We start from the raw sequence: 16180 nt of genomic DNA on the forward strand, positions 1-16180 counted from the left end.
ATTTAAGAAAAAGTCATATCTTGTTTCCTTTCCAGGATGCCTTTGTTAGGGTTGAGACCGAACTGTACTGATTGTAAGGTGAGGCTATGAGACTCCACATACTTGAACTGACCCAGACTAAAAGCTAGGCCAGTGATACTCCATCTCTGGTGCGAGAGAGATATGTGACCCATAGGGCACCACACATCTCTTGAGGAGTCCCTGGGTTTAATTAAGGATTCTCCAAAGCTGATGGTTTGGTACTAGTGCTGCTTGACAGGGTAAAGGCAACGCGGGGAACACTGAGCAGACAGACTAAGACGGAGTTGGTGTGACTCCTCCCTACCTCTCCAAATGGACAGGAGGGTTAGCAGCAGGAAGGGGAGGGAAACATCCCTACCGTTTATGCCATCCAAACAACAAGAGAGGTGGAGAAGAAAGAGAAAAAGACCGAGATTGGGCCAATTCCAGAGTTGGTGTATAAGTGGTGTGTGTTAGAGCTGCTCAGGAAATGCTTTTTTTTCCTGCATCATTTTTTTTTGATGAAAATGGAAATGTTTTCATTTATGTCAGAAATGCTCAGCTTTTTGTTTGGGAAAAAAAATTGAAAAACTGAAATTTTTCAGTTTTTGATTACTGAAAGTTGAAAATTTTGGTGTGTTTTTTGTTTTGTTTTGTTTTGTTTTGTTTTTTTGGTCAAAACACCAGATGTGTCCCTGTCCCGTCTCTCCCCCCCCCCCCCCCCCCGTTAATTTTCTGTACCAAAAACCCCCAATTTCTCTCTCCTCCCCTGCCCGCCCATAATATTCTACCAGGTCTAGCATGAGGCCATGGCTGTTAGCAGACTTGTGCTAGCTTACCCCGTGTCTGCATTTGTGTTAGGGTATTAGTGGAGCAGTCCCAGAAAGTCACAGGTGGCTTTATGTATGATCCATGATGTTGCAACAGTACATGATGATATTATCACAATGGAATAGCAGAATATTGTGCCATAAATTTGTGGTTGCCTATGATTGTAATCAGGGAGGAAGTGAATCCCAGCTCTGCAGTTCTGACTACCTTCTTCTTCTGGCTGGGTACGTTTTCATGGCTGGTACTTGCAGAGCTGGTTTGGGTGACCACAGACTTTTTTGCCTATTTTTGGAGCTTGCTCCTAATGCAAGTAAACAGTAGAGCTGGGTTAATACTGCAAATATATTCCGTTCATTAAAAAACTTCTTTGGCTATTCAAATTTAACCAATAAAACGTAAATCCTAAATAATATCAGAGAATTGTCCAGTCAAACCAAACATTAAAATTAACCCTCAACCAGACCCTCCCAAAATCGGATAATTTCAAGTAATGAACACTGTGACACTTCCTGGGGTTGTGAGGCACTTTGCTACCATCTGTCCTTAGTGTGAGAGCCTTATCTGTGCTTGCTCTGGGTCAGTCCTGACTCCACCAGCCTTGGGCAACACAACGCTCCCCTCTAAGCCTACCCAGGCTCCTCTCTTCTCTGCATATTATTGATAGGATGTTCCAACTCCCGAGCCCTCTGAGCATCTCCCATGAGTGTCCAGCTCCTGGTCCACTGGCTACCCACAATATTCACAGATTTGCTGCTCCCAAAGAAGTAGCATTCTCCAGTTTACCAGTTTCACTGAGATCACTTACTCAGATCACTGCTCCGCTTAACACGCTGCACTTAGGTATGTTTTATGGTGAAAACAAGCAGCAGTTTATTTAACAAAGAGGAAAAAATTCAAATGATCTCAAGTAGAAGTAATGGAAACGTAAAATTCATTGGCTGCATTCTAGAACCTAGACGTAATGAATATTTTCATTTCTTTTAGATCAAGGGTCACCCCAAAGTCCTTCCAGTGTTTTTTTTTTTTCCAAGTAGACCTGGATGTATTCCTTTTTTTCATGAGACAAAACATGCTGCCAGCTTGTCCTCTACGTGAAGGCTCCTGAGTGTCTCTTTTTTCAACCCCCAGTATACCAAACAGTCCTTTGATCTTTATTCATCAGCCAGGCACCCTCTTGCTCTGTGTTCCTTTGTATAGATTTCACAATCCCTTGTCGATTTCACAATCTTGATTAGCTGGTGGCTCAGTATGTAAATAGACTCCTTGTGAGCCACAATGACCAGACAGAAAGATAAACGTCTACCGCACTCTGCCAGAACAGAAGCTGTCGAAGGCTACCGCTAATTTCAAGGCTTCAAGAACATAATTTCCAGTGTAGATACATAACTTCTTAAATGTTATCCATACAGATGATTTACAATGATTAGGATGACTAGTGAGCTGCTGTCTCTCGGTAGAGAATGGTCCAGACAGTGATATTTGTGCCTTTTGCCTCAGACCTGTAGGGAGAAAAGGTTCTTCTATACATGGAAGTTAATCCAGAATAAGGGAAATGTGACTTCAAAGTGAATTAACTGTTCCTGATTAACTCTGTGTGGAAACTCTTATTCCAGACTAAGCATGCCTTATTCCAAATTAGCCTAATCCACAAAACTAATTTGGAATAAGGCACTTGTATTCTGGAGTAAGAGCATCCACATGTGGAGTTAATTAGGAATAGCTATTCAGAATAACTCCCTGCATAGACAAGCCTTCTATGAGGATGCCTCCTTGTTCCAAGGCATAACAACACCCATCTCCCAAGCAACTGCTCTTTAAGGATGGTCCTGATTTCTCCTGTGGAACTTGATTTGGCTGCTCTCTCCAGCCCTGCAGTATCTCAGTCTTATCCTCAATGTGCTCTGGAAGGAGGAGGCTGAGCTGAAGTTAACTCCATGACTGCTGGTAGAGTCTCAGTGTCCTACCACAAAGTTTTCAGAGGCAGCATTGTCTTGTGGTTAGGGGAGAGCACTGGGAGTCAAGAAACCTGGATTCTAGTCATGACTCTGCCACTGACTCAATGTGACCTTGAGCAAGTTGTTTAGGCCACAGTTTTCAAAAGTGACTATTGATTTTCGGTTCCCAGTGTCAGCTATCTTTTAAGAGACCCTGATTTTTGACAAGAGTTGAGCACCCTCCTGCTCTGAGAATTAGGCTCCTTGAAGATTTCTCAATCTGGGCACCAAAAAACTGAGGCACTCTGTCATGAATCACTTGTGAATGTTGGCCTTAACCTCATTTTCCCCTTTGTAATGCTCTACCTTTGTGAAGCATTTGGTGATCCACAGCTGAAAGGCACTGTATAAGTGAAAAGCATTATTTCATTCTCTGCTCTGGTTTTACTCAAATTGCCCATGTTGCTTACACTTTAGGGCTGAAATTATACCTTTGGATGCATGAGCAAACACTGTTCTACTCAATAGAAAGACAGTAGGAACTACTTGCATATCCAAGGGCAGCATATGGCTTTGAGTGCCTGAGCAATTTGGGAAGAACCAATCCTGAAGCTTAAATGGGACCATTTTTTCCCATCTACATTGCAGATACCATTTGTCAGCCTAATATTCAGTTCCAATGGCTCATACAATGCATAGGGAGGGAATGAGATACCAAAGTGCCATCTCTCACCTTGCTTTTTCAGCTCTAACTCTCCTGGGTAATATGGTTAGCTTTGCCAGGTTATCCAACTATGCCATGTTACTCAGTTGAAACCTTCAATTTTGTATTGTGTAACACGTGGGTTTTGTAGTAGGAATCTTTCAGGCACACTGATTTCTCCAGGAGTGCATTAAGCTTTTCCACTTACTGTTGTTGGCAGTTAAATGTATCGATTCTGGAAAATCATGCATCCTGTGGTGTGGCTCTGGGCAAAATTCTGGCTGCTTTGATTGAAGGGGCTGTTAATGGTAGGGACAACAATGGGTGTTTCATTCTGTAATGTTTTTGCTTCCCTGTCTCTGCATATTAGCTCAGACTTTCAAAGGAGCGCACAGTGTGTATGCCACTGTTTTATCCTGGATAGACAGCTGTGCAGATAACTTTTGTGATGCTTTTGAGGATGCCTTGAATACATGCCCTTCTTTAACAATTTGACCTTAAAGCAGTGGTTCTCAACCAGGGGAACATGTACCCACAGGGGTATGCAGAAGTCTTCCAGGGGGTACATCAACTCATCTAGATATTTGCCCAGTGTTACAACAGGCTACATAAAAAGCACTAGTGAAGTCCGTACAAATTCCATACAATGACTTGTTTATACTGCTCTATATACTATATGCTGAAATGTAAGTACAATATTTATATTCAAGTTGATTTATTTTATAATTATATGGTAAAAATGAGTGTGAGAAAGTAAGCAATTTGTCAGTAATACTGCTGCTTTTATATTTTTATGTCCAATTTGGTAAGCAAGTAGTTTTTCAGTGAGGTGAAACTTGGGATATGCAAGACAAACCAAACTCCTGAAAGGGGTACAGTGGTATGGAAAGGTTGAGAGCCACTGCCTTAAAGAATTTGAAGGTACAAAGGAAATAAGTCTTAAGTGTTTGAAAACCTTTGTCTATTATGTGAGCCCCCTGCTGGTGAATTTGGGCAGAAATCAGGCCCCAGGCATGTCAAAGCTCCCTGTGTGATTACTGGGGAGCTTTCAAGATGCACTATACCCTGAAAATAATGCTAAAAAGTTTTTGATCCTGTAAAATGCATCAGCTGCTTAGAGCACAGAATTTGGTCCACTGTACATAACTCATTCACTACTAATTCTGATTCCCTACTCCACCATAGTATTATGAGCGATATGAATCGAAGGCAGACTATCAGCTGTAAATTTGAATTTTCCTGGCTTTTGTCATTTTGACTCAACTCCTTTTCCATACTAACTTTATGGAATGAATTTCTTTGAATTCTAGCCAGCACAATTAGTTTCAGGTTTTTAACATTTTAACTTTAATAGGTGAATTGTCCTCAGAATTACAGTGTGATTTCTACCCCCAGTGCTGTTATGCCTATTTGTGAGTGCTTTCTCTAATGACAGATGCACTGCTGCGGGCAGATTCCTGGAACAGTAATACATCTGGGTGTTCAGTAGCTCTTAGCTGAATTCCAATTATATTCATAGGTTGCCCACATGTGCATATTGGGTGGGGGTGTTGGGGGGGGGAAATATGACACAGTGATACTTTACCTTTTGGGAATAATACATTAATCACAAGCTAAGTGTAAGACTGTCATTTTGCTTTTTTTAAATCTCAGCATTCTCTTCCTCCGAGCGCATATGCCACTGTCAAGGCGTACGCCAACTTTGATGCTGACCGAGATGCTGCAGCCATTGAAACAGCCATCAAGACCAAAGGTAGGGGAAATGGGTCTCTCTCTCTGCCATTATACTTGCAAATGATAGAGCTGATATAATATGGATAGGTGGTGTTTCTTGACCTACCACTTACTGTCCTTAATCCAGGGCATTTATTTTGTATGTTCTTCTTCATGACTTGCACTATTGAAATCTTGGCAGAGAAAGACTTAAGATTGCCAGTAGAACAGTTTTAGAAAGAAAATGAAGTTTTGTGATTAAATCTGAATGTTTGTAGCAAAGGAAGGTTGGGCTAGTCTATAAAAATCCATATTTCCTTCCCAGGGATTAATCTGAACTTTGAAAAAAATGATTAAACCAATTAAACAGTGCGTTTAAATCTTTTGCCTTCTAGGATAAGGAGTTCATCCCCCCCCCCCCCCCCCATGGAAAAATGGTTTAATATTTTGAAATGTTGGGTGTAAAAGTAAAGGGACCCAATTGGAAAGTGTGATGCAGCAATGGAAACAATATCATTTTATTGTTGCATAATTATGATGATTCATTATTTGCATTCAGTTTAGCACCTGGTGGTCCCAACTGATTGTAGGGCCCAGTCATGCTAGGGGCTGTACAACCGTATAGTGAGACAGCCTCTGCCCCCAAAGAATTTACAATTGAAGTTAAGAGGAGGTCACACAGCAGATCTGTGACCGAGCTGGGAACAGAACCCTGTTGTCATGACTCAGTCTAGTGCCGTGTCCACTGCCTCTACAAAATATTACAGCATTGAAAATGGCCCTTTATGTGGTTGCCACATCCCTGAGTATAATCTCTGAACTGGAATTTTCCCATTCAGATATTTTAACTTGGATAATAGGTGACCATGCCTAATCAGAGCCGTAAATAGCAAATGGTCAAGATGCTGAAATGTTACTGTATCGTAGGCCCTGCTTGTGCTGCTCCTCCAACTTCTACCTGACTTAGTAACAAGTTTTGTTGTTTGGCTAGCTCAGACCATGGCTTATGTCCATGTACCACGAGGGTAATAGTTGTACTCCAGTCTTACAGTTCACTGCTGATGGGTGTGGTGGCATGCACAAACTAAATAGATTGCAGGATCAGGGCTAGTAACTATGGTAGGTAGCCATGCATCCTCTTTATTAGAGAGCCCACTGCAGAATGAGTGTCTTCTAGTAATTGATTCCTGTTCTTTTGCTGTGTCCTAACAGTGCCTGTGTAACCAGTTCAACAGGTTTTCCGTCTTCCCTGCTCTCTGTGCAACAAGGTGTCCTAGGCTGCTGGTTAGGGCTGGTTGAAATTTTTCCATTGAAACTGTTTTTAATGGAAAATTGGATTTTCAATAGTGCTGGTGTGTGGTGTGGTGTTGTAACAAGTATCTACTTTTTGCAGAATAATTAAAATCATTGTCCAAAAAAAAAAAGGCCTGAAAACCAAAATATTTTGATCTGTAATGCCTCATGGGAGTTGTAGTTTGGGTGCTTCATGCCAGTGTTCTCTATGGACCCTGCTCCCCAGCTGCTCTTCATCTCCCATAATGTACGGTGGCTGTCTGAATAAGGTGATGATCCATCTCCCCCCATGAAGCAGGGAGACTGGTGCATTATGGGAGAAGTAGTCTCACTGGAGATTCCAGTTTACAGAGGAGAATGGGAGCATGTAGCACTTGAACTGCAACTTGTGCTGCAGTGGCATTTCAGTGTTGAAATATTTCAGTTTTTGGTTGAAGTAACTTTTCAGCTTTTCACCAAAACTCAACATTTCCCACAGAGAGAGAACCTTTTCCCTACCACCTCTACTGTTGGTGCCTCTCCGTGTCTTGCAGGCTTTCTATCCCTGGTGAGGCCCTGTGGAAGAGTTGCCCAGGTTTTCACAGAATGCATTTTTTACAAATGCAGCTAGGCAGCATGGTATTTTTGTTGTGGGGAAAGAACTGCTTTCTGGACACAACTCAATCCTGTCATCCCAAACTGGTTACAAAAATGCTCCATTACACTTATAGCGTGGACATGGAGGGCAGCAGCAACTCTGTCTCATCCTCCTACATAACAAAGAAAGGGTGTGAATATTCCAGAGTCTCCTCCGCTCTGGATCAGAAAACAGAGTTGGGTGTGGCTGGAATTGCTGAGGTTTTGCCAAGAAGCCAGAACAGAGACGCATTAATAAAAGCTGAGCCACTTATCATCTGAAGGAAATGCTGAGTTTTATGAATCTGAATAAAGTCCTCTCTTATTCCTCAGCGTTGTGTCCAGGAAACGTAACAAATGATGGCATTAAACCATTGCCTGTTCCTCACAACGTGACATTTCTATGCGAGGGAAGCTTTCTTTTAAAAAGTTACAAGGGTTATTTTGTAATTAACTATCATAAAAAACAAAACACCGCCACCAGACAACAACACAGAGGGAGAAATAATTATTTCCTTTTCTCTAAGAGCTCATTCTACAAAAGTAGGAGTGGACTTTTTAAATCTGAAATTCACATTTGTTTTTAAAACAAATAAAGCAAGCTTCTTACAAGGGAGGGCTGGTGAAGGGTACATGGCCCTGTTGTGTATGTGTGTAGTTTTGTCTAGCTTTAATCAACAATATTTTGCAGTGCTGATTATAGGGCAACGCTAAACATTTCAAAAGTACTGTGAAGCCTTCTGGATCAAGACATTTACTCTAGCATATCAAGCTGTTTAATTTATTGTAATTTCCATTCCATATCCTGGGAAATGGAAGGCCTTGTCCTGTCAGGAAAAGCCAGGCTAATGTTTGTTCGCTTTCTTTCAACTACAATAATCAATTTGCTGAATTTGTTTGGCAGATCTGGGGAACACACCTGCTTAAATATACCAGAAGTAGTGTCTGATGCTGCAGATACAGAAATAATAAGAAAACATACTCATACGTATAAGTCTTTGCAGGACTGGGCTTGTATCTGTTATCCAGAAGTTGTTGCTCACAGTAATAATGTGTGGACTTGTAAATGGAGACTCTCTGGTTTTTATGTTGACTGTTCCATTGTAAGGACAACTACCCAAAGAGAACATGCCTAAGGGAGATAAAGTACAAGAATTCTGAAAACCCATTCTTTAAAGTTCCATTTCTTTGTAGTTTGATTACTTGAATATGGAGCTTGGGCTTTTGTTACTGCAGAAGACCAGTAGAATTTCCATTTGCAAACTCTCTAAACATATGTTTGTTTGTCATGGTGTGTCTGCCAGACAAGAAATGACCTAATAGGAAAAAACAGTGTAATAACAATATTAGGAATTACTTCTGCAAGCAAACAATGGAAAATATTTGTGGGATCTTCCAGATCTTTAACAAGAAAGACTGATCAATATTTATATGCTGATAAAACCTGCAGCCACCTACACGAACTTGTGTTTCCATCAGGTATCACTGATATTTATGCATCTCAGTAATTATTGTTTGTATAGTGCTTTAAACATATAAAATGCTGTATAAATGGATCATGGAATTGAAAGAGAATAATTCTATATATTCTCTTTGGATTGTTTTAAGATGAGCAGAAAGCTGCAGATTTCATAAGAGGCTATAAATAGCTAAACAAACAACTGGATTATGTAGGTAACTAAGCATTCAAATGGACCACTCATGTTGTCCAGTTCAATAAAGCATGGAAAGTTAAAGTGGAGATTGCCAGTCATGTTTCTGGCTTGAGAGCATACAGAAGAGGATTCATTACATCTAAACCCACACCTTTCTTTTTGATCCCAGCGTCTGGACAACAGTACTACTGTGAGAATGTTGTGATCATTTTATAATTCTCGGGATGCCCTTTTATCTTGTAATTATTTCATAGCAGGAATATTGAGATTGCCTCCCTCAGAGCTTGACAAATTCTGGGAGGAAACGCTTGGGTGTGGTTTTGGCATTGGAGTTCTTTTTCTTCCCCTGTTGTATTCTGTATGTGGACAGTCCCGCATGCCTGTGCATGTTAATGATATTCTTAATGTGTGAGAATAAAATCTTAGAGGAAACCTCCTTTGACATGGATTTATGAAAATCCAGCCTAGCGTGTTCTGGGAGATACTCCCTGAAATCTACAAAACTGCATAGAAATGTATTTGTTCAGAGTGTTAATAGTAGCAACAAAGAGATGCATCGCTGTAATATACCTCACAGAGAGAACCCTACAAAGGAAAATACAACAGGAGAAATCCTGGCCATGTTGAAGTCAAAGGCAGAAATCCCATTGACTTCAATGGGGCCAAGATTTCTCCCAAGAATTATAAAACTGTACACCTCACAATTCAAATTGGATAGTCCCAAAACAGTTCAAGGAGCCTTGGGGTCAGATTTACAAAAATATTTAGGCGCCTAAAGCTACAGTCAAAATAGTAATTCTTCCTTTGCACTTTGTATGGTGTAGTCATCTGGTTGTCATGAAATAACACACTGGAGGCATAGTTCGCACCAACTTACCTGCAAACCTGAATTTATTTATTTATAGTATTGCATTTTAAGTTTAATGCCAAAACAGCATCACTGGGTGCCTTCATTAACATACTAGCTTTCTCACATTACCCTTAACAATTATGAATGTCATTCCTATTTTCCCTTATCCTCCTATAAACATAAAATTGATCATTCTTATATAGCTGTTATTTAGGAAATCGCATAAACTGGGCACCATCTTGTTGCTATCTGTGGTGCAGTGCTAGCTTTTAAAGCCATTTGCCTAACCTTGTCTTTATTTATTTCCATCTCTATCTGTTTGCCCACCCTCTCCCATCCAACCAGAGTTACCAAGTTGATCTTTGTACCTACCCATATGAGAGCTGAAACCATGGTAGCAATGGCTGCGTTTAAACAAGGTGGTTATTAGGAGTGCTGTTTCTCCAACTGCGGTAGACCATTTATTTGTTTTCCCTGGAGAAGTGTGGGTGCACAGTTCTCTGTAAAATCATCCCTTCTCAGCACTTTTATTGAATTGTGGATTCAACCAGTGTTTGGGTAGTTGTACAAAGCCTAGTGCTCTTTTTTGATCTGAAGTACCTAAAAGTTGAATGGTTGATGTCAAAACTGGTAAGCCTAAAACACCACACCTGGATAAACTCCTATATTCAAAGACCTACCTTCAGGACTGCTGAGATGTAGTCCCTTGCCATTCCATCCAGGCTGTCCTTGAAAATTAAAGGCAAAACTAAGATTCATGATAAATAAACTGATGCACTTATGCCGCCTCCTGCTGTAAGCGCACCACAACTTTTTGCTGGGAGGCTATCCAAGTATCTGCTGGCTTTTCTGGTACCTAGATGCTTATCAAGAGAAGCCCATTCATAAGTGGCCTTTTTTAAAGCCCCCCCCACCCCCCCCCCCCCCAAAAAAAAAAAGAAAAAAAAAAAAGAAAAAAGGACCAAATATAAGTCAGTCTGTTCATTTACACAGCTGAGGTTTTTACTTACTCCTATCTTGCTGATTGAGCTATGATGTTGAAGTCACAATGGCAGCAGCAGGCCTGCTTGTATGAAAGAAAAATTATCAGTAGATGAAAAGAATTTTTTTTTTTCTCATAAAAAGGTTTTCAAGTTGGAAATTTTAACTGTCTTTTCTGAGCCTGGAAGGAGTCGTCATGCTAGGAAAAAAAGGACAATATAAAAAGTAACATTATCAACTCTGCTTGTTAGCCACGGGTAGAAATATACCAGAAAAATATGCTCAGCAAAAATAAGTTTGCTTTTAATCAAGATTGAAGGAAACAAGCTTTAACTTCCAGAGCTTTAGTGAGCAGCAACATGAGATCAGCCCTTCTGCCCCACCCTGTGTTAGCGAATGTGAGTCAGTATCCTGTTCAGAGACATTATTAGCTGCATATTTCTCTGCGCTGAAGTGCAAGCATGCATTTTCCATGAAATGCCAGAGCAATGAATAGACTTGTTTCCATCCCCAGAGCATGTGAACAGGAAACTTTAACGTGAATATTTGTGGCTTTTGTTCTGTCACTTTTCTAATGCTTGCAGACTTTATTTTCCCAGTTTCAAATGCCAGGAATTAAGCTTTGTTTTGTTAAACAGTTTTAGAGGTTGGTTGAGTGCTGCAGTGAATCACTGGCTGAGCAGAAGCTGACAGTGTTGTGTGTGTGACTGTCACCGGGCTGAGCTGTGCTTCTCCCTAGCTCCAAAGCATATGCTGCTATGCCCAGTCTTGAAAGGAGGCTCTTTTTCTTAACTGAGGTTAGCACACAGAACAACAGTCTCTTTAACTTACTCCTTAGCCTGAGGCCTCCTAGGGGTCTCTGGCACCCCTGCTCTGAGCAGCTTCCCTGTTTATTAGCTCCTTTCCTGGAGCACTAGCCCCAAGGCTGCTTCCCTGCTCCCTTGCTCCAGGGACCCACCACCAGAACTAGCTCCACTGTGGTGTCGCTTTCCCTCCTAAGGGTATGTCTACACTACGAAATTAAGTCGAATTTATAGAAGTCGGTTTTGTAGAAAGCGGTTTTATATAGTTGATTGTGTGTGTCCCCACACAAGTGCTCTAAGTGCATGTAGTTGGCGGAGTGTGTCCACAGTACCGAGGCAACCGTCGACTTCCAGAGGGTTGCACTGTGGGTGGCTATCCCACAGTTCCTGCAGTCTCTGCCACCCATCTGAATTCTGGGTAGAAATCCCAGTGCCTGATGGGGCTAAAACATTGTCGCGGGTGGTTCTGGGTACATATCGTCAGGCCACCGTTCCCTCCCTCCCTCCGTGAACGCAAGGGCAGACAATCGTTTTGCGCCTTTTTTCTTGAGTTACTTGTGCAGATGCCATACCACAGCAAGCATGGAGCCTGCTCAGCTCACCGTATGTCTCCTGGGTGCTGGCAGACGTGGTACTGCATTGCTACACAGCAGCAGTTAATTGCCTTTTGGCAGCAGGCAGTGCAGTATGACTGGTAGCCGTCATCGACATAGTCCTGGGTGCTCTTTTAATCGGGTGTCTGGGCAAACATGAGTGACTCAGCCAGGTCATTTCACTTTTAAGTTTCGTCTCGTGGCGATTCAGTCCTACCGGCAGTGCACTGTCTTTTAACCTCCAGCCAGCAGAAGATGATGGCTAGTCGTCATACTGCACCGTCTTCTGCCGAGCACCCAGGTGATGACGATGGCTAGCGGTCGTACTGCACAGTCTGCTGCCAGCAAGATGTATAAAGATAGATGAAGTGGCTCAAAACAAGAAATAGACCAGATTTGTTTTGTATTCATTTTCTCCTCCTTCCCTCTGTGAAATCAACGCCTGCTAAACCCAGTTTTGAGTTCTATCCGTGAGGTTTTGAGTTCTATCCTTGAGGGGGCCATTCAGTTTCTCGCAGAGCCACGCCCTTTGTTGATTTTAATTCCCTGTAAGCCATGTCGGCAGACAATCGTTCCGCGCCTTTTTTCTGTGCAGACACCATACCACGGCAAGCATGGAGCCCGCTCAGATCATTTTGGCAATTAGGAGCACATTAAACACCACGCACATTATCCAGCAATATATGCAGATCCAGAACCTGGCAAAGCGATACCGGGCGAGTAGGCGACGTCAGCGCAGTGAGGAGAGTGATGAGGACATGGACACAGACTTCTCTCAAAGCAGGGGGCCTGGCAATGTGGGCATCATGGTGCTAATGGGTCAGGTTCATGCGGTGGAACGCCGATTCTGGGCTCGGGAAACAAGCACAGACTGGTGGGACCACATAGCGTTGCAGGTCTGGGATGATTCCCAGTGGTTGCGAAACTTTCGCATGTGTAAGGACACTTCCATGGAACTTTGTGACTTGCTTTCCCCTGCCCTGAGGCGCAAGGATACCAAGATGAGAGCAGCCTTCATAGTTGAGAAGCGAGTGGCGATAGCCCTGTGGAAGCTTGCAACGCCAGACAGCTACCGGTCAGTCGGGAATCAGTTTGGAGCGGGCAAATCTACTGTGGGGGCTGCTGTGATGCAAGTAGCCAACGCAATCAAAGATCTGCTGATATCAAGGGTAGTGACCCTGGGAAATGTGCAGGTCATAGTGGATGGCTTTGCTGCAATGGGATTCCCTAACTGTGGTGGGGTCATAGACAGAACCCATATCCCTATCTTGGCACCGGAGCACCAAGCTGGCGAGTACATAAACCGCAAGGGGTACTTTTCAATAGCGCTGCAAGCACTGGTGGATCACAAGGGGACGTTTCACCAACATCAACGTGGGATGGCCAGGAAAGGTACATGATGCTCGCATCTTCAGGAACTCTGGTCTGTTTCAAAAGCTGCAAGAAGGGACTTTATTCCCAGACCAGAAAATAACCATTGGGGACGTTGAAATGCCTATAGTTATCCTTGGAGACCCAGCCTACCCCTTAATGCCATGGCTCATGAAGCCATACACAGGCAGCCTGGACAGTAGTGAGGAGCTGTTGAACTACAGGCTGAGCAAGTGCAGAATGGTGGTAGAATGTGCATTTGGACATTTAAAAGTACGCTGGCGCAGTTTACTGACTCGGTTAGACCTCAGCGAAACCAGTATTCCCACTGTTATTACTGCTTGCTGTGCGCTCCATAATATCCGTGAGAGTAAGGGGGAGACGTTTATGGCGGGGTGGGAGGTTGAGGGAAATCGCCTGGCTGCTGGTTTCGCACAGCCAGACACCAGGGTGGTTAGAAGAGCACAGGAGGGCGCGGTACGCATCAGAGAAGCTTTGAAAACCAGTTCCATGACTGGACAGGCTACAGTGTGAAAGTTCTGTTTGTTTCTCCATGATGAAACCCACCGCCCCTTGGTTCACTCTGCTTCCCTGTAAGCTAACCACCCTCCCCTCCTCCCTTCGATCACCGCTTGCAGAGGCAATAAAGTCATTGTTGCTTCACATTCATGCATTCTTTATTCATTCATCACACAAATAGAGGGATAACTACCAAGCTAGCCCAGGAGGGGTGGTGGAGGAGAGAAGCACCAGGAGGGGTGGCGGAGGAGTGAAGGACAAGGCTACGCAGCACTTTAAAACTTATTGAATGCCAGCCTTCTGTTGCTTGGGCAATCCTCTGGGGTGGAGTGGCCGGAGGCGCCCCCCCCCCCCACCGCATTCTTGGGCGTCTGGGTGAGTAAGCTATGGAACTTTGGGGAGGAGGGCGGTTGGTTACATAGGGGCTGTAGTGGCAGTCTGTGCTCCTGCTACCTTTCCTGCAGCTCAACCATATGCTGGAGCATATTGGTTTGATCCTCCAGCAGCCTCAGCATTGAATCCTGCTTCCTCTCATCATGCTGCCACCACATTTGAGCTTCAGCCCTCTCTTCAGCCCACCACCACTCCTCCCGATCATATTGTGCTTTCATGCACTCTGACATTGTCTGCCTCCACGCATTCGTCTGTGCTATGTCAGTGTGGGAGGACACCATGAGCTCAGAGAACATTTCATCACGAGTGTGTTTTTTTTCGCCTTCTAATCTTCACTAGCCTCTAGGAAGGGGAAGATCCTGTGATCATTGAAACTCATGCAGCTGGTGAAGAGGAAAAAAAAAAAAAAAGAGGCAGTGGTATTTAAAAAGACACATTTTCTAGAACAATGGCTACACTCTTTCACGGTAAACCTTGCTGTTAACATTACATACACAGCACATGTGCTTTCGTTCCAAGGTTGCATTTTGCCTCCCCCCCACACGTGGCTAGCGCCAATACTCACCCTCCCACCCCTGCTAACAGCGGGGAACATTTCTGTTCAGCCACAGGCAAACAGCCCAGCAGGAACGGGCACCTCTGCATGTCCCCTTAAGAAAAGCACCCTATTTCAACCAGGTGACCATGAATGATATCACTCTCCTGAGGATAACCCAGAGAGATAAAGAACGGATGTTGTTTGAATGCCAGCAAACATACACTGCAATGCTTTGTTCTACAATGATTCCCGAGTATGTGCTACTGGCCTGGTGTGGTAAAGTGTCCTACCATGGTGGGTGGAATAAGGCTGCCCTCCCCAGAAACCTTTTGCAAAGGCTTTGGGAGTACATCCAGGAGAGCCGCAAATGCCAGGGCAAATTAATCATTAAACATGCTTGCTTTTAAACCATGTATAGTATTTTAAAAGGTACACTCACCAGAGGTCCCTTCTCTGCCTGGCGGGTCCGGGAGGCAGCCTTGGGTGGGTCCGGGGGGGACTGCCTCCAGGTCCAGGGTGAGAAACAGTTCCTGGCTGTTGGGAAAACCGGTTTCTCCGCTTGCTTGCTGTGAGCTATCTACAACTTCATCATCATCCTCTTCCTCGTCCCCAAAACCTGCTTCTGTGTTGCCTCCATCTCCATTGAAGGAGTCAAACAACATGGCTGGGGTAGTGGTGGCTGAACCCCCCTAAAATGGCATGCAGCTCACCATAGAAGCAGCATGTTTGGGGCTCTGACCCAGAGCGGCCGTTTGCCTCTCTGGTTTTCTGGTAGGCTTGCCTCAGCTCCTTAAGTTTCACGCGGCATTGCTTCGGGTCTCTGTTATGGCCTCTGTCTTTCATGCCCTGGGAGATTTTGACAAATGTTTTGGCATTTCGAAAACTGGAATGGAGTTCTGATAGCACGGATTCCTCTCCCCATACAGCGATCAGATCCCGTACCTCCCGTTTGGTCCATGCTGGAGCTCTTTTGCGATTCTGGGACTCCATCATGGTCACCTCTGCTGATGAGCTCTGGCCAGCGTGGCAAGCTGCATGTGACCACGCAAACAGGAAATTGAAATTCAAAAGTTTGCGGGCCTTTTCCTGTCTACCTGGCCCGTGCATCTGAGTTGAGACTGCTGTCCAGAGCGGTCACAATGGAGCACTCTGGGATAGCTCCCAGAGGCCAATACCGTCTAATTGCATCCACAGTACCCCAAATTCGACCCGGCAAGGCCGATTTAAGCGCTAATCCACTTGTCAGAGATGGATTAAGGAAATCGATTTTAAGAGCCCTTTAAGTCGAAAAAAGGGCTTCATCGTGTTGACGGGTGCAGGTTTACATCTATTTAACGCTGCTAAATTCGACCTAAACTCCTAGTGTAGACCAGGGCTAAGGGTGCAGT

General features: G+C 43.7%; 1 protein-coding gene across 4 annotated transcripts in view; it reads left to right on the plus strand.

The window, feature by feature from the left end:
- ANXA2 (annexin A2) overlaps positions 1–16180 on the plus strand; it is a 54030-nt gene that overhangs the window by 6919 nt on the left and 30931 nt on the right. For all 4 annotated transcript variants that reach the window (XR_006284598.1, XM_043524579.1, XM_037910463.2 and 1 more), the window contains exon 3: positions 5122–5221. Coding sequence is in view for 3 of the 4 variants with exons in the window: in XM_043524579.1 (XP_043380514.1) it covers positions 5122–5221 (100 nt within the window). In the remaining variant the exon portion in view is untranslated. The remainder of the gene's footprint in view (positions 1–5121; positions 5222–16180) is intronic.

The sequence above is a fragment of the Chelonia mydas genome, chromosome 10, assembly GCF_015237465.2.
Source record: "Chelonia mydas isolate rCheMyd1 chromosome 10, rCheMyd1.pri.v2, whole genome shotgun sequence".
NCBI lineage: Eukaryota > Metazoa > Chordata > Testudines > Cheloniidae > Chelonia > Chelonia mydas.